This window comes from Bos javanicus, chromosome 23 (assembly GCF_032452875.1).
Source record: "Bos javanicus breed banteng chromosome 23, ARS-OSU_banteng_1.0, whole genome shotgun sequence".
In the NCBI taxonomy this organism is placed as follows: domain Eukaryota; kingdom Metazoa; phylum Chordata; class Mammalia; order Artiodactyla; family Bovidae; genus Bos; species Bos javanicus.
The window spans coordinates 32,696,453-32,716,057 of record NC_083890.1 but is presented as its reverse complement, the minus strand read 5'-3'; the positions used below and the strand labels follow the sequence as shown (position 1 = coordinate 32,716,057).

The following is a 19,605-nucleotide window of genomic DNA, read 5'->3' as shown; positions in this document are numbered from 1 at the left end:
TACTTGCAATACGAGTACCAAGTCAATACAAGATTGTCACTGTTGACGCTTTGGTACTTGTTCTTCTGCACTGTTTTGTGTCGGTAAGTAGTTTTTTTTTAATATAAATATCTACAAAAACACACACATGTATATATGTGATTATACTATTTTATGATATGTGATTACTGTTTCGTAAACTTCTTCCCCTATCCCCCATAGTAAATTGTGATCTTTTGTGTCAGTAAACACTTGGTCACTTTCAATGGTATGTGATAGCCCAGTGTATGCAAAATGTCCCCTCACTTATGCACATAATCTAATATTGTACATGTAGACCGTTTTAAATTCTTCAATAGTGCAAAACACCCTAATATGACATCTATATCTAATCACCAGTCATGAGTTAATTTCTTCTTTAGGATAAAATTCTTGTAAGTAGAATTGTGAGGTCAGAGTTTGTATAATTTTTAAAAAGCTGTTTCTGATATGTATTGTCAAGTTTGTCCTCCAAATATTTTGTACAATCCTCTTTATACTCTCAGCATCAGTGGATATTATTCTTTCTTTTTTATTGTTTATCAAGCATATGAACACACGTGTTCTGATATTTTAATTTTAGTTTCTTCAGTTATTGCTTAGTTGGCTTTTCCCTCTTGTTCCTTAGTCACTTATATTTCTTTTGGAGGAAGTTGCTAGGTCCCCTCCTTTGTTACTCTTCTATTTAAAGGGTAAATTTTTTTCTTGTAAAATCATGTATCACGTGCTTCATAAGTCTAACTCTTTCTTAAGGTAGAGGTTTTTTTTTTAAACTTGATATTTAATATATTTGTTCATTATTACTAATAGAAGACAGATAGAGGGACGTAACAATCTTTGATCCTTCTGAAGGCAAGCTTGGGTCCTGAGGTACCTGAGAGATGCCCTCTCCCTCCCAGTGATGGGAGTGGGCAGGTTCTTCAGCTTCCCCTGAATCAAGACAGCCCCACATGCCCTCCACCCTTTACAAATGAAGATCCACACCTTTATCTCTTTTCTGCAATAAAATATGTTTGAGAATTAATATTGTTTTATAACATGTGACCCAAAGAATTTTAAGTCATCCTTCCTAGGATGTATATCTTGAAATGCTGCCTTTTTAAAAATTGATTTCTTAAAGGTTTTCAGTATTCTTGCAGACTGTCACAAAGGATCTGAAAGGTCTGTGGATTTAAAATAACTCAGATTAAATTGCACTTTTAAACTTTTGCTGAATTTGACTAACATATTTTATTTCTGTGAAAACATTTATATTCATGACTCCATAATTCAAGGCAGATTTTTTTTTTAAATCTCCCCATGACATCCACACTGTGTCCAAATATCCTTTCTCTTCCTCAGATGTGAGCTAAGTGATAGTTTTCTGGATTTCTAGTAAATGTCCTGCTGGTTGCCAGATTATGTCAGTGCAGGGCCATCTGGTACCACCTTTTTCCAGCTGTAAACACTCCAATAATAAATATGAAGAATGGTCAAAATCACTAGATAGCCAGAATTGAGAATAGCATGAAAATTTGTGTGTAGTTTGGGTTGGAAGAGCCCTGATTCTTTCCATCCTATATTTTTGTAATTTCCTGCCATTACTGTGCTTATTATCCCAGGCCTCACGTGGAATGGGCTCAAGAGGTAGGGGAGGAAAGCCTTCATTCTGTCTCAGTAGCTTGAAGCTGAGCTGATAACACAATTCTCTCCCAATTCTAATCAGACATTGGCCAACTGCCAAGCACCCATATTTGTCAAGGAGTGTTTTGCTGTCAAGACTAATTTCACCTTCTAATTTCAGAATTTATTTATTGAGTTTTTTTATACCTCACTAAGGACATAATTTTAAAAATTATTTTCTTGATGAAAGTCTGATGTTTTCCAAATGTTTTGGACTCAATTATGCCATTACAAAATACATTGATACTACCAGTAGCAGACAAATTTAAGGAAGTTGGTCATTTGAACGATCATAAAGTTACCTCCAGAAATCAACCTTTTCTAGAGGCTATCGCAAGTTCATTTTGTTTAACAGTATCAAATCTGCACCTCCTTCACTGCCAAACCCTTGGCTCTTCTTTGATACTATTCAGTTCAGTTCAGTCGCTCAGTCATGTCTGACTCTTTGCAACCACGTGGACTGCAGCACGCCAGGCCTCCCTATCCATTACCAACTCCCAGAGCTTGCTCAAACTCATGTCCATCGAGTTGCTGATGCCATCCAACCATCTCGTCCTCTGTCATCTCCTTCTCCTCCTGCTTTCAGTCTTTCCCAGCATCAGGGTCTTTTTCAATGAGTCAGTTCTTCGCATCAGGTGGCCAAAGTATTGGAGCTTCAGCTTCAGCATCAGTTCTTCCAATTAATATTCAGGACTGATTTCCTTTGGGATTGACTAGTTTGATCTCCTTGCAGTCCCAGGGACTCTCAAAAGTCTTCTCCAACACCATAGTTCAAAAGCATCAATTCTTCGGTATTCAACTTTTTTAGGGTCCAACTCTCACATCCATACATGACTACCAGAAAAAACATAGCTTTGACTAGACAGACCTTTGTTGGCAAAGTAATCTCTCTGCTTTTTAACATGTTCTCTAGATTGGTCATAGTTTTTTTCCCAAGGAACAAGCATCTTTTAATTTCATGGCTGCAGTCACCATCTGCAGTGATTTTGGAGCCCAAGAAAATAAAGTCTGTCACTGTTTCCACTGTTTCCCCATCTATTTGCCATGAAGTCATGGGACCAGATGCCATGATAATTGTTTTTTGAATGTTGAGTTTTAAGCCAGCTGTTTCAGTCTCCTCTTTCACTTTCATCAAGAGGCTCTTTGATTCCTCTTTGCTTCCTGCTGTAAGGGCCGTAAGGGTGGTGTCATCTGCATATCTGAGGTTATTGCTGTTTCTCCCAGCAGTCTTGATTCCAGCTTGTGCTTCATCCAGCCTGACGTTTCACATGATGTACTCTGCATATAAGTTAAATAAGCAGGGTGACAATATGCAGCTTTGATAATACTGACCTCATGAAATTGTGATTATTCAACTGTCTCTGTTTCCTACTGTATGGCCTTTGAGAGGGTGAATTATTCTCTGAGTCTCAAAAGCCCATGCCTGCTATACAGTAGCCTTTAAATAAAGATTTGTTGCATTGAATAAATCCTTGCATAGCACTGGCTTTTCATCATGGAATTTATTTAGCTTCTTTCCTGATGGTCTTTGAATTTTCTGAGGGCAAAGAATGGATCTTATTTACACATACCTCCCAATCTCCAGCATTTTATAAACATGTTATGAGCACTTAATAAATGCTGAGTTGATGGCCCAAGAAATTCTTGCATGTATTTAAGTAAACTATTTTCCCCTCTGTGTCTTGAAGTCTTCTCTATACAAACCCAGATGCACACTTACCACCAAGAAATGGCTCAGTAGCCTTTATCAGACGCACCCTGGAGTTGGTTCTTTGTACCTCTCCAAAGCTGAAGGATAAGATAATAACCTCTTCATCAGTGCCACACATTCTAAACTTGGAGCAGAGAACTGCTGTCACGTGGGGTTGTACTTGTAATGCTCAGCTTTTTTCTTTTTTTTCTTGAAGTGCCTCTTGGGGTTCTGCACTCATGAGCAATTTTGGCCTGACCCTTGCCCCTTATCTGATGAAGAAATTATCCATGTCTGGACAAAAACCCCATCCCCTATTTTAGGTGGCTAAGACAGCCTGGGATTTTCAAGAAGAATTTTCGTGAAAAAGAAAAACAAAATGATTTATAATAGTATACCCAATTTAGAAATAGTTTTATTTCCAAAATGCACGAGTTGGAACAATGGACTTTGAGTAGAAACAGAAAAAGCATTGCAGTATCCCACATGCCTGTTATCTAAAGAATAATCATCAGTGATAATTGTGTGTCTTGACCTCTTTAAATCTCAGGGAGGGAACAGTCCTTTCTGGGCTCGCATTTTAAAGTGTCCTGATGAAAATCTACCTACCACAAGGTGCTAAAAGGCCTATTTCAGTTCCTATTACCCAGAGATAGTAGACCATACCTCTCTCTTTGCAGAGCAATCTTGCCTCCTCATATATTCATCCATTTATGTTAGAGTTGACTTGAATCATTTATGTTATTTTATATAAATAGTGTGTAGAGTGATAAGTATCAGTTTTTCCTTTTGATTGCTTGTTCCATTGTGTACAGAGCATTTTCTTTTTGTAAAGTCTGTTTCAATCTAAATTTTGCCTTGAATATAATGCATTAGGCAGAGCAGTACATTCCTAGATTAACTTCCACATACTTACAGTAGTCTAAAGTATCTGACTCTGAATCTGCATCCTTTTAATACTGTACATTAAGGCAAGAATCACCTGGCAGGATTGAGAAAGGGATAAAAATGATCAATTAGATTGTTTGCATCATTCTAAGACTTCAAAGTAAAATCTTCTCCCTCCACACCATTAGAAGTGGAACAGAATGAAGCTGATTCCATTTCATTCTCCTCCTCATCAGTGAGTTGGTTGTCTGTGACTGACTAACCTGTTCTTCTTGAGAAGATGTCAGAAGACCATCCTCAAGCTGCCTTTTGGGAATGGTGCTTCTGGTTAATCTCAGTCCTGCCTGTTGATGGGGCTGTTGGACCCTTTAAAGAAAATCACAGAACTCATTTTTGTTCCTGGAATGGAAACTAAGCTTCATCTTGTTATTGTTGCAGGGGTGAATAGCCTTTCTCAGTCACTGAGTGCCAACCCTTTGACCGCCACCACCCTCGTCCATCTGGACCTCTCAGGGAACATCCTTCGCGGAGATGACCTCTCGGTGGGTTTTCTTTCCCTTCCTGCCATCTTCCATGAAACTGTACTTAATAAGCCTGGAATAATTTCTCAACAGGGCTTTGTAATGTATTTTCCCACATCTCCTTTTATCATGACATCTTAAAATCATTTAGTTATGAGCTTATAAGTGTTTTAGAGAAATATTCAGAGCCTGCCTTCATTAAATGTAATCTATCTCGTACATTTTTTTTCCTTCTCTCACTTAAGGTTGTTGAAGTTTAAATTCTTTCTGCAAATACTTAGTCTGAAGAAATTTTTTCTACATTTCAAAGCATTGTTGCACCTGTTAAAATTGTCTGATAAGAAAGATTAGAGGTGAAAAGTGAATTAACTTATCATTGAATAATATTATTAGGAAGACCAGTGGCTTTTAAAAACATAGTTTGTGAAGGAAAAGGATGTTGGGATGAACTTCAGTCCCATGTTCCATGAATACAGTAAAGAAGGGAAGGGTTAGGGGTCAAACTGGGGCTACTCTTGAAAGTTTGAGTGTGAAGGGAAAAGTTTCCCTTCAGTGGTAACAAGGTTTTTCATGCCTCTGACTCAGTAATATCAGCGTTTGGCAGATCTTGTTGATAGAGTGAATTGGGAATCATCTCATTGTCAGATGGGGTGAATGGTCCCCTTCCCTCTGGTCACCAGGATAGAATTTAGAATAAATGCTCCTTTATCAAGGGGGCCTATAGTACCTGGACCTCTTCAAAGGACCTTCATTTGCATCTCATTGCTTTATGGGAGTGAAAAATGCTGTGACCTGTATTCCCATTTCTCTTCTGTTTTACTTTCCTTGTAAGACAGGGAATGTTGCCACAGTCCTTTTTGTAGTTATTTGCTCTCCCTTACACTTGAACTCATTTACATAGTCCTTGCTTCCTGGTGTGCCATGACTTTTTCAGTGTGTTGTCCAACCTGAGTTGTGCCTTTCCCTGACGATTCATAAATCTGCTCCCTCCAAACATGAAACCAGGGGTCTGCTGGGAAACCGCCAAAACGTTACAGTGGCACACTAACAGAATCGAGAGAAAAAGTGGAGCCTGAAGATGAAACAAGAAGGGGCATCCATAGGCACCTAAGACAGCCAAGGAGCTGGCCGGGAGTCCTGTCACAGCGGGGCTTCTGGGGAAGGGCAAGTGGAATGATGAGGCCTGAGTGGCAGTGGGCTTCTAGCCCCTACGTGCTGAGGTTCTGAGAGCCATTCAGCTGGTGCTTCAAGGGATAACCCAGCCTAGCAGGGCCTACTGGAGGTGTTGGCCAAGTAGGGTCTTGTCACCACTTGAGGGTGATTAGAGCTCCCCCAGCTGGTGACTAGGAGTAAAATCGCAGTGCCAGGCAAAGAGAATCAGATCTTCGTTAAGTGAGAAAAAAAAAAAAAGATTTTTCTGAATCAGAATTTTCATAATACAGTACATTCTCTGTGTCTGAGTATTCTAAAATACTTTTAGTCCAGCCTGTTGCTCTTCTGAATTCCTTAGTAGAGAGGAGTTTTCTCAAGCATCTACAGCTATGTTGCTACACTCAGGAATCTTTGCCAAGTACTAGGACGTCTCAGTGTAAGCTTGTTTGTTTTTTCAAGTCTTTCAAGGCATCCACTGAAGCGAAGCAGAGGTTAGCTATTTGCCTGGTGGCAGGAGCTTGGATTTGGTTTGCTGTTGGTGGCTGTTGGCAGTTACTACTCACATAGGCAATTAGAGAATAACAGAGTTATTAATTTTATTGTTCTGATAGCCTTGTATAGGGATGAGGGGATCATTTATGCATTGTGACTCCCTAGAAACTGAAGTGTCTTAGCTATAAATGACATTTTAACCCCCCTCCCCCAAAAAAACAACTAATCGTGTTGTCAGGCACTTTCTTGTTAGATTTTGGAGGTAACTAAGGATATAAAAATTTTTTTGTTGACCCAAAAAGAGAATATATATTCTGAAACTACCAGCCTTTGTTTCAAATTCAAAGTAGTGGTTCCTTGAACGCTTTCAAAAGTCGTTAGTATTTTGATAGGGTGGCTGCAATTCAGGTGGTATTTCATTCTCAACAGTTAAAATCAATTAGCACGGTCCCAAAATAATATAACAAAAATAGAGCTAATCAGAAAAACTAAGTCATATGTAGCAAAAAGGGGGTTTGGTAGCCAAGATTCCATTTGGCCTTTTTTAAAAAAACATGTATAATTTAAAATATTCTTTGGATTTTTGCTGTCAGGGAAGGTAACAGAATGACAAAAAATTCTGCTGATCCTCTTGGGAAGAGTGAAGCATGATCCTGGGTGGTTTTGGGGCAACTTTATTTAAAATATTAACTTGCATTGTGTGTGGGCATGTGCCTGTGGGCATGTGTTTTCTGGATCCTAATATATTTGGTTTTTATTTTTTATTTCAAGTCCATGTACAGTTTTTTGGCCCAGCCAAATGCCATTGCTCATCTGGATTTATCCAATACTGAATGTTCCCTGGACATGGTAATATTTTTTTATATTGCTCAAGGGGTCTCAGAACAGCTATTTATAAGATGGGAAACAATGGGCTTTCTCCCTAATAAGATATTCTCTTAGTCTTAGAAATATTTGAAAATAAGAGTGATTGTTTCTTTCCCAGGTCTGTGGAGCTCTTCTGCGTGGCTGCCTTCAGTATTTAGCTGTGCTCAATCTCTCCAGAACTGTGTTTTCTCACCGGTATGAAGTCATTCCTGCTATTATCATCATCTTTTAGGAGTGTCTTTCTCTCAGAGAACATTGTAGTAAGATGAAAACAGTAATAAAGGGTGCATGTTGTATGTGAAAGAGGAGATGGTCCTAAACCATTATTGATGAATAATAGACCTTGCAAGCTCAAATTTTTGTTATGTCTTTTCTCCCTGCATGACAAGGTTCTTATCAAGAACTCCAGCCTGCCTATCTGAACTCTGTAATAAGGTGCCATTTCTCGTATGTGGACAGGCATTCTCTCTAAATATGGTAAAAATCCTTTTAGAAACGTCTGAAGGTGTTTCTCAATAATGCACTTTGAAGTAAGTCTCAACTGTGTCTGGGAGGCAAAGACAATAGTCAGCCCAGAGCTCTAGTATTCTGATTTGTGGAAGTGGCCGGCCAGCCTCAGCACCTCACTTCTACCTTCATGTAGAATTCTACAGTTCATGTAGAATTGTTTGCAAAACCAGGCGGTAGGTTAGAAGTAACAGATATTCACACACAGCAGAAGCAGCAGCTTAGAATGGGAGAATGCAGAAGAATGATGAAAAGTACATGGGCTATTTTAGATTTGGTATTCTACTATCATTTAATGTATTAATACAATTCAGCACTCAGCATTTGTTACCACAAGTCATAAACAATATCAAAGTCATGATATGCTCTTTAATAGCATGGAAGACTGCCTAATATTATCTCCTCTTTTATTGGCTCACCTTTTTAAAGCTTTATATATTCCAAGGGATAATAGTCACTTTGTTGGAAAAAATCAGAATTAAACATGCTTTCTTCTACAATTATGCCTCATAAATAAGTTATTCTACATTTTAAAGTACTCGTGGTCCCTTACTTTAACAGTGATGTAAATCTTTAGGATCGCAAAAATATGCCACAAGTACCTCAACCAGATATGATCAGAAAGTGTAAAGTGTAGGAGATAAAACAATGGGAGAAGTTGGGAGTTTTCTTAGGTACTGTATTTCAAAGACCTTAGAGGGTATTAAGTTGACTGCCCCATCAACCCATGTATTTGAAGAGAGCTCATGAAACCATGCTTTAGTGGAGCTATGATAGACTGAGGAATTGGGTTAGAAATGATATTATAGTACTATAAGGATCTTCATCTAATCAGCTCTTTTATGATGATTGGTTGTCAGTAGAGCTATTAAGCTTGTAGAGCGAAACTGCTAACAAATTGCCTTGTCTTCCAAATGAGAGGATGTGATTACACTGTTTAATACCCACTCCCTTACCTAGATGTAATCATAGGAAGCCCCTAGTAAATTATGTCAAAATTGCTGCATTTGCACTGAGTTGATTGTTAGCCAGTCTGTTCATACTGTGGTTCACGGATAATTTCAGAAGTGTAACAGTCAGGATAGGTCAGGTTGTTCCAGTAACAAATGATTACCCCCAACCCACCACCCTTTCTATAGCGTTCCACAACCGTGATCTTGCAACATGTCCGTTATGGGCCGGCCACATCAACTTCACGCTGGGAGGCAGAGCAGCCTCTTTCTAGAACATTGACAGTCACATAGCAGAGGAGAAAGAAGGATGGTAACACACACAGTGGCTGGTAAACCAACTCTCTGGAAATTGCACACATCACTTCTGCTCACATCCCATTCACCAGAGTAGCTAAGCCTGCCATTTGTGGGGTGACTGATCATCATCCTTCAGAAACGGGCAGTATTTGGAAACATTAGAACATCGACACCAATACGATGGAACAGAAAGAAAACTATGTTCAAATAAAAAATTAACATTTGCTCATCAGAAAATGAACCTGAGTGTTCAAGCTTATATCCTTCTGATATCTGAAACCAGAGTTGTTTGAAACATCTGGAATGTATTCTACCAGAATTCTCTTTCTTCTTGAATTTATTTTCATCCTCTCAAATAGAGATTCTTGCTGCTTAGAATAGAAAAATAGCTATTTTCTTCTCAAATAGCCCGAAATTGTCCTGTTTTAAAACCTTTCTCAAATATTGACAGGCTTCCTAGACCTCTGCATAAAATGTTGTTGAATAAGACACGGTTGAGCTGGACTTCTAGGATGGCTTCCTCCCTGAGATAGTATGATTCCCTCACAGAATATGCATAGCTATCGTTAAATGAGTGTTGACAGGGCATCAGGCTAAGTGCTTTACTTAGTGAATCCTTTCAACAATTCTATCGGATGGAACAAAACAAGCTAAGCATTGGTATTCCAATTTTGACTCTGAAATTTCATTTTTCTTAAACCCTCATATTGTGGTGTTGACTCTGTCTTCTTGTTGAGTTGTATGATTTGATCTACTTCCCACTGGAATAGCAAGCAAGGGGATATATTTGGAGGTTATAACCCTTTCCTTTTGCAGTTTTGTCTTTTTTCTAATATTTGTCCTGAAATAATTAGATTTGTGGTATGGCTATAAGAGCCGAGTAGGATATTCGTCATGCAGGCTTCTTGCCAATCAGACTTGACCTCCAGTCTCAATCTTGGTGCATCTGAGACCTCTACATCTGAAAATATCGCCAAACACAGGTAGCGATCCTTAACAATCTGATGTCATCCAGTGGGAAGGCTCTTTACGTTGGTGAGAAATATATGTCTTCTTTGACTTATTTCCTAAAAACTCAAATATGGAGTTTCCTCGAGATCTAGAAATAGAACTCAATGAGTTCCTTGGCTTTGAAGAATAGAAATAAAATGTTTTAAAATTTAATGACATTTCTTAACCTCTCTTACATCACTTTAAAAAGTAGACTGAATTTACTTTCAGACTTTTTTTTTCTTTTTACTTTTAAATTTCTACTGAGGATACAACTGATTCATGGATTATTTCACAGTGTCTGAATTACCAATGAATAATTTTGCCAATAGGGAAGTGGGGTGTGGAGATGGAAGTTTAAGTGTATGACTGTCATGATTTGTTTTTCAGGAAAGGAAAAGAAGTACCGCCATCTTTCAAGCAGTTTTTTAGTAGTTCTCTGGCTCTGATGCAAATCAACCTTTCAGGCACAAAACTGTCTCCTGAGCCCTTAAAGTGAGTGGTTAATTCATTTTCTCCAGAGCTTTTAAAGTTCAATTTGTTATTATGAATGTGTTTGAGGGAAGGGAAAAAAGACATACAATCCCAAGACAGTCAAGGCAGATGAAAATGCCTTTTACTTTGGGTCACAAAGGAAATCAAATTCTTTTCGAGTACATTGTGTGCTATTGATATTATTGTATCTTCTAGGGGAAAAAAATCTTTCTTTGGTTTGTGACCTTGGCATTAGTCACTGATCTATAAAAGTGCTTCTGGATACCATTGCCTTTATACTGACCTCTGTTCAGGCCATTTTAGGTAGACTCTTGTGTGAATTCTAAATATTTCTACTAACAATAATAATCAAACTATATGTACTTGTGTGTGCAACAGAACCAATTTTTAGGTGTTTTGCTTTCTGGTTACCTGGGTATCTATCTGTTTGGGTATTTTTACTTGGCAGGCAACTTATGTTATGAATGAATAGCCCCAGTGGACAAGTAGCAGTGAAGTTGAACTTGTTAGAATAATTTCTTATCCCTGAATTTCTGTTCATCATTGCCAGAAATAATGAAAAGGGCTGTAGAATCTAATTTCTCATTGAACGTATTTTCAATTTTATTTATGAATACCTATATTATCAGTTATGTTCAAATGTGCACACAGATTTCTCCTTTCCCCACCTAACATGTAAATCAGCATTCAGTTTTCCCCTGTAATTTGTGTGAAATGTTAAAATCAATGTCTGCTATTCATTTTACTGAACATTTTTTTCAAATTAATTTGTAAATTCCCTTTTTAAGAGCTGTGAAATTCTTGATAACAGTATTCTGCAAAGTGCTGTGTGACTAAAACAACAGAGGCCTTGAGAAAGAGTTGATCTATAGCTAAGTGCTAAAAAAGACGACCCAGAGGGATGGTATGGGGAGGGAGGAGGGAGGAGGGTCTAGGATGGGGAACACATGTATACCTGTGGCGGGTTCATTTTGATGTTTGGCAAAACTAATACAATTATATAAAGTTTAAAAATAAAATAAAATTTAAAAAAAATAAAAAAGAAATTCTGATGTTATAGCAGGCCTTTTAAAAAAGTTTTAAACTTTTTGTTTTGTGTTAGGGGTATAGCCGATTAACAATGTTGTGGTAGTCATTTCAGGTGGACAGCAAAGGGACTCAGCCATACATATACATTTTTCTATTCTCCTGCAAACTCCTCTCCCATCCAGGCTGCCACATTACATTGAGCAGAGTTCCATGTGCTATACAATAGATCCTTGCTGGTTATCCATTTTATTTTATTTTTTTAAATTGGTTATCCATTTTAAATATAGCAGTGTGTACGTGTCCATCCCAAACTCCCTAACTATCCTTTCCCACTACCCTTCTCCCTGGCCTTTAAAAAGAAAAAAAAAAAAAACAGAAAAAATGGAATCTGTATATTAGAGATCTCTAAATATAACGGCTGCAAATAGTAAAAAGCCATGATTAGGCTATTTGTGTGGATATGAATAAAGCTATGAGAATCAGTATTCTGAAGGGGAATCCCTTATAACTTAAACACACTTACTCATTTGATTGATATTTATCGAGCATTTACAATGGACTGTGTTCTGGGGGGCACTGAGTAGAAAGCAAAACCAGATTTGATATTATCATATCATATCAGCATGAAGTTAGCATATTCAAAGTGGTTTTAGTGATAGGTGCATGGTATACTAATTCTTCCAATGTTTTTGGTCCTGTAGAATATAGAGTAGTTCTTCATTGATCAGGGCAATTGATTTTATAGAATAATCCTCACCACAAGAACATGAATTTACTTGTACTTTATTATAGATATAGGCTTATAAACATTTGTATTTAAAAGTTATTTTGTCAGTGTTAAATCTTGTGACCTCTTATTATTTATGTGAATGTTTAATAATAAATCAGTCCAGGCAGACCTCAGATATACTGCAGGATTGGTTCCAGTTTCCTGCAATAAAGTGAATATCACAAAGTGAGTCACATGAATTTTTGAGTTTCCTGGTGCATATAAAAGGTATGTTCATACTATACTGTGGTTTATTAAGTGTGCAGTAGCATTATGTCCAAAAAATGTCCATATCATAAATAAGAAACACTTTATTGCTAAAAAAGGCTAGCTATCATCTGAGCCATCAGTGAGTTGTAATCTTTTTGCTGGTGGAAGGATTGAAATATTGCGAGATGGGACACACAGGCGAGAAGCAAGCAAATGCTGTTTTAAAAAATGGCACCAGTAGATTGGCTTGACACAGGATTGCAGCAAACCTCCAATTTGTTAAAAAAAAAAAAAAAAAATGCAGTATCTGTGAAGTGCATTAGGATGAGGTATGCCTACGGTCTCTTCAGGTCTGTATTTTACCCTGTAAAATTTTTAACATGAAGAAAAGGCTGATGGCTCAAGATTCTATAAACAAAATTTCATATGTGCATTTAATGTGAAAGTATAATTTGAAAAGAGGTGCTTGGGATTACCTGTGAGAGGATGAGGATGGAAGGGAACTTGCAAAACACTGCCCTAAGCTGGACGCAGAACTGGGTGCGTCTCCACAAACTGTCACCTGCTGTGTTGACAGCAGCTGTGGGAAGGTGTCATTATCTCTATTTTACAGCTGAGGAAATTGAAGCTCAGAGAAGCCAAGTTTTGTCAAACTCACTGTCACAGATTGGGTTTTTTGGGAAGCAAAGTTAGAGATGAAAATTCACCTGTAGGATTTTATTAGGAAATGATTTTGGAATCCCACCTGTGAGGTGCAGGGTGGGCGGGAAGGAGGTGGGATGGGACAGAGGGGAGGTTGAACTGGGACTGCCACAGTGAAGCCCTCAGCCCGCCTGATGGGAGCTTTGTTGTTGGAATGACCCTGAGCTGGGTGAGGGGGCTAGGCCTTTATACCCCTGTGTTGATCAGTCCTTGGATATAGGCTGCTCTTGGAAGCAGATGTGACCTTGAGTGAGATACTTTTCTGCAGCTGAGGCAGCTCCCATAGAGGACCGATGGTCGAGGGGGCTCTGGGGAGGAACACTGCAGAGTCCACTACTCCAAGGAAGAACACAGCTGTGAAAAAAAGCAGTTACTCTCTTTGAGCAACCACTGGCTCAGGCCTGTTCCTAAACCACATTGCATCCCTCTGTACCGGGTGGGTGTAGGGGGTGGTGGTGGGAGACCCTCATTTCTTACAGGATGGGGAATTTGTAGCCATAAGAAGGGTAAAAAGGCCCCTTCTCTTGAGAGTGACACTTTAAAGTTTGGACATATCCATATTTTATAGAACTTCTCCACTTAACAGATCTTCCCCACTATGACAGATCTGTCAAAAGCGATACAAAGAGAGTAATTGCTTTTTTCACAGTTGTGTATTTTCTTGGAGGTTGTTTTTCATCCACATTAAAGTATTTTAAGGGGTTTTAAAGAAGAGGATGACATTGTTCCTTTAGTGTTTCCTAAAATCTCTGGAACAGAGTGGTTCTCGTGTGTCCCAAGCCTGCTCCCTGCTCGAGCATCGCTTAGGGAGGCACGCAGCCCCATTTACGGCTTATACTTCTTTTTTCACACCCTCTCCCCTTCTTCCCTGTACCACCCTCCCTCCCTGCCACGTGGTCCCCCTTCTGCCAACCCCATCCCTGGCCAAGTATTCTTAATAGAACCATTAAAATGGAGGGATGTGCTACTCCAAAATTATAACTAGTACCACATATCCAGAGCTATGGAGATGAAATACAAATTCTTCTCTTAACCAGTTTTGCACTAATAACTGAAGACCAAGAGGATCAAACCACAGAGGCAGTTTACACTGGGTTAAAAGAAACAACACGCCTTGTGATAAGAGTTTTCCCCAGTGTCTGCTATGCTTTGCCGTAGTTGCTCTCTTTTGCTTCATTTTACTAGGGACAGTTTCTGTGGGTTATTTATTTTCACTTGTCTCCTGAGTCATTACCTTTTAATCAGTGGCCTTCCATAGTTAAGTATGTTAAAGGACACCATTTATTTTCTTGGCCTTAACCTACATGTCAGAAATAGGAAGAATGTTCCCTCCATCTCAACATTATAGTAATACAGTGTTAAAATACGTAGCTAAACTTAAAACTTAGAAATGTAGGGACCTCTTCGGTATTGTCCTCACTCTCCCATTTGCTGATGAGAACCCGAGACACAGAAAGGAAAAGTAATGTCCTTCAGGCCACCTTAGTGATAGCGTCGAGACCCGAGGACTGGCCTTTTGGTTTCTAGTGTCTCGATACTGCCCCCAAGAATGGGAGAGAAGTTCCTTCTGAGGAAAAGAGAAACACTTGAAGAAGTGATTGAACAGAGAGGCATGCCCACAGATGAGATGTGCCCAGCCCTTTGTCGTAGGACAGTGTTTGAGAAGGGCCAGTGAACTGGACTAAAGGAATAAAGAGACACACACTCCCTTCAGCCTTCTTACCCACAGGGGTTGTTTTCATAGCTGGAAGTAGCTGAGTTCTTGTGCTCTGTCCACCTCGGGAACTTTCTGTCTCAGAGGATGAGGCCAGAGAATCACTAAAGGGGGAAAGTCTCAGATACTCTCGCATGAAAACATCTCCTACCTTCTCACCTCCTCCTCCCCTGGGGCGTTTTTGAGTCACTGGAACACTGATAGCGGCTAGTCATCACCCCCAGGTGGCAGCTGCCTTGGTTCTGCCCTCTAGTCACCCCCAGGTGGCAAATGCTCTCTAGCATTTATGACTGTCTGCCTTGCATTATGGTCATTCACACACACATTTGTTTCCTTTGCTTGAGAGTGGGACCCTTCTCATACTCATCTTTATGCTCCTCACCAGGCTTATTTGAGGGTCTCTCCTGCTTTTGCTGTAATTAATGGAAGTGGGTGCATGTGTGAAATTTTTCTGTCAAGCCTATTCAGTGGTGATGGATTTTATTGAACTGACTTGTGAAAGTGGAGTCAATTCATCCTCTTATGAGATGCACAGGATATGTCCAGTCTCCTCCATAAGCAAATAAGAAATGTCTTTGCAGAGTGGCAATGGGGTTTATCCTGTGACCAGCTAGTAGAATAGACAGACAGGATCCTGTTCTCAAGCTCAAGGCTTGTACCTTATCTCCCATGTCTTTACACCCTTACCCATCCCATATCTGTATGTCCTTTCATCAACTCATCCAGTATGACCTCACATCCTGGAATACTGTAGAGCCTGCCTTCCCCATTAACATAACACTTAGGGAAACCAAGCTTCACTTTGCTATTCTAATAACAATTGCCTACAAATATTCTAAACATAATTAAAGGTGTTCTCAAGCAGATGCAGGGGGGAATTTATCTGTGATGAACACAATTTAATTTCAGTGTGCAATTAGGAGCACTGTTGGTTTATTTGCATAGGCATGAATAGCAACCCTGTTGGGTTTTGCATTTAGCAGGGTTGACCTGCTCCATGTCAGATGGAAGAATGTGACTGTGTCATTTTTATCAGGGCTTTCAGTCGGTGGACATGCAGTTGGCATTTTGAAAAGTGAGATGGTGCTTGGCGCTTGACTCATTATGATTCAGAAAAGTCCTTCGTTCTCTAGGCTTTGTTCAGTGTGCTTACAAATTTTTAGGGCAATGTGTGGAATTTTTATCTAATGTGTGTGTGTGTTTCCTCCTCCCAGAGCGCTGTTATTGGGCCTGGCTTCTAATCATAACTTGAAGGGAGTTTCTCTTGATCTCAGCAACTGTGAGGTAAGAGCACCTTTAGACTATGTACTGGAATAGATAATAGTCTGTAAATTGCTTTGTCTTTTTCTTGGAAAAAGTGTAATTCTGTGACTCCAGAGGGTATACATGAAACAGGAAAATACACTTTATAGAAGTTTCTGATGTTCTGTGTTTTGTGAGTTTTATCTAAAAATAGTTGTGGAACACTATTCAGAAAGCACTCAAATGTGCTTTTAATGACCTTTTACCCCTCCCTGTCTTCTTGCCAGTTGTTTAAGTATTTTGTGATGACACTTTGAGTTAATAAGCATTAAACTAGCTTTACCATCAAGAGAAGTAGACCGTGAAGCATTCCTCACAGAGGCCAGATGGATACAGCCTAACTTGGACTTGGAGAATGTGAAAGGGAAGGTCTTTGGTCATTAATTTTGCTTTTTAGTATCTTGATTTTAAAACAAGAAAATTAAGATGCTTATCAAAATTATAACAACTCCAAACACTTTTTCTATCCAACTACACACAGAGGAGAATTGAGGCTAAAAGCTTCTTACATTTCTAGAGTGTACCTGAACTTTTGCACTGTCTTGAAACTTGTAGTTTGTGTGGAAATTAGCAAGAAAATACCTCAGGACAGACTGTCCAGCCTCTTCAGAGCTATGCTTTACCTACCATGTCGAACCTGGTGTCTTTTCTCAGGGCTAGAGATGGAAGGCTCTTCATTCCTCTTCTTGGGTTTTTATGCTCACTCTTCTCTCTTCGCGGTACATTCCTGCCATGTCCCTCTTCTTCCCCAAGGCTCCTCTTTCTTTGAGGATCTAGTTCAGGTCCAGCCTCCTCTGTACCTGCATCAGACGCGTACTATTCGATCCTAGTTTGGCCATAACTAGCTATGCAGTCCTGGGTGAATTAGTTGATAGCACTACCTCTCAATTTCTGTGTCTGAAATGAAGACAATATTTGTGCCTCTCCTGGTAGGTTGTTAGGAGGTTTAAAGAGCTCTTTGAAATATGCTGCTTAGAACGTCTAGTACCTATGAAGGTTGCTCACTGTTGTTGCTTATCTGTCTGTAAATTTCTTCCCTGACTGCTTCAGCACTCTGGGGTCTTATTTTCCCTAATTGTCTAGTACTTAATGATGGTGACGCGCATTTGGACACTGAACAACATAGTACCTTGTACAGTTATGAAGCTAGCTCCTGTATGCCTTCCCAGCTAGGCGGTGACTTTCTAGACGGCAGTATTTGTATCTTACTTTGCTTTCTGTTTCCCTTAGCTGCTAACAAAATGCTGAGCACCAAGGCAACTCCACACTGAAGATTAATGCTTTCCCTCTCTGAAAATTCTAGAAACTGACAGGTCTGAAATCAGCCATATAAATTGTTAGTGCAGGATTTTTTTTTTTTTAACAATTTTGAGCTGGGGTGAATGCCAACTGTGTGTGATTTACTAGTCTTTTTGTCTATTGGGGTGAAAAGAAGAAAAAATCTTAAAAACCTAACTTGGTATTGTGAAATTTTCATGTGTAAGTCTGTGTGCTCTTTTGTTTTAAAGACAGACCATAAAACAGAAACCATCTCTGGTAGTATGAATTAATTATTTCCCAGCACTTTATTAAGGCATGCCAATAATAAAATTTTTTATGAAGGAAGGAATGAGAGCAATGGGGATGGAAAGGGTTATTCTATCAAATAAAAAACAACTTATATAATGTTGCTCGCTCTGTTACGTTAAAATACTGAATTGGCAATGACCCATATGCTTTACTATCCTGATTAAAGTTCATGATTGCTACCAATACAACATCATTTATTTAATTCTGTGATTAAAACCGAAAAGGACATAAGTGATCATCTGATTCCCGTGCTTATAGATGAGGAAACTGAGGTCTAAAGAAGCTGAAATAATCCAACTAATGGTAGAGTCCTAATGAAAGTATGCTTTCCTGATTATTGTTAATACTAGTAATGATTAGAATATTATGTGATTAGGCATTTTCTTCTCAAATAAGTTGATAGGTACCATACGGATGAAGAACACTGTGTTAGATTGTTACACAGCTTGTTGTTTAAACTCCTTTGTGATCCTATTGGAAATAACTTTGAAAGACAGCTGTTTTTGGTGAACCATATAAAACTGACATTTTTGTAAGTCAAAAATGGCAAACTCTTGGCAGTTTCATATGGATCCACCAAATGGCTAGTAACCTTTTTTCCTTTATATTTTTTTCTTATTAAGGCAAGAATCAGATACTGATGGTAGAATTGGCTATTGTTTTGATGATAATTCTACCTTCATTTTGGCCATTCATTTGTGAATTATGTGATAAAATTGTTGTAGCCATGTGTTCCGGGAAACAAACTCACTCAGAAGGACAGTGCAGATAGTGGAGTGCACTTTATTACACCGGTGAGCCCAAGGCAGAGTCTCCTCTTAGCCAAGGACCCCAACCAGTTTTTGTGAAAACCTTATATACTCTAAGTGTACATGCCCAAACCCACCTCCCCAAATTCCCTGAAACTAGTCTGAACAAAGGAAAAGAAAGATACAATCAAAGTTAACCCATGATTCATATGCCTTAAGCCTAGGTAGTTAACAGTGGACAATTATCAATAGGCCTGTGGTCATACCCTAATAAGCATCATAGAATTTATGATTCTATTTGGTTACATAGATAATTAGGGTATTCTTTTAGGTGACAGAGAATCTAGGTACGAGCCCTGGGGCTCTTCCATTCGGGGGGTCTAGTTTTCCAGTTGGTATGTCGTTCCATAGATACTGGGCATAGCTCAAAGTCCACAGTCTGACCCAAGATGGAGTCCTGCTTTCAAGATGGAGCCTCTTCTGTTTGTTTCCTTCTTCAAAATGATGCTACTGACATGAGGACCCACTAATGCTACCTTAGTGTCATGTTCTTCCACTGTCTTACAGCTTGAATCACAGTACTGGTGACCATGTTTGTCAAGTCACATGTTATGTTGCTTCTTACAGTAGTTAATGAAACACAAAATTGCAGTTGACATTTAAACAACACGGGTTTGAACTGCCTGGGTTCACTTATACATGACTTTTTTCCACTGAATACTTATTATAGTACTATATAATGGTTGGTTGAATCTGCACATGGGGAAGGAAACTTGGATATTGAGGGTCATCTTTAAAGTTTGTACTTGATTTTTTGATTGTGTGGAGGGTTGGTTCCCTTAAGTCCTCTCATCCCCCAAGTTGTTCAAGGGTCAATTGTATATATCTCTCTTGAAAGTGAAAGTCACTCCATCATATCTGATTCTACGACCCCATGGACTATATAGTCCATGGAATTCTCCAGGCCAGAATACTGGGGTGGGTAGCTGTTCCCTGCTTCCCAACACTGGGATTGAACCCACGTCTCCT

At 39.0% G+C, this 19,605-nt stretch overlaps 1 protein-coding gene across 7 annotated transcripts in view; it reads left to right on the top strand.

Moving 5' to 3' along the window:
• Positions 1–19,605, top strand: part of CARMIL1 (capping protein regulator and myosin 1 linker 1) — a 307,561-nt gene that overhangs the window by 194,176 nt on the left and 93,780 nt on the right. For all 7 annotated transcript variants that reach the window (XM_061399266.1, XM_061399264.1, XM_061399258.1 and 4 more), the window contains 5 exons: positions 4,697–4,800; positions 7,195–7,272; positions 7,409–7,485; positions 10,428–10,532; positions 16,171–16,240. In XM_061399266.1, the coding sequence (XP_061255250.1) occupies positions 4,697–4,800; positions 7,195–7,272; positions 7,409–7,485; positions 10,428–10,532; positions 16,171–16,240 (434 nt within the window). The remainder of the gene's footprint in view (positions 1–4,696; positions 4,801–7,194; positions 7,273–7,408; positions 7,486–10,427; positions 10,533–16,170; positions 16,241–19,605) is intronic.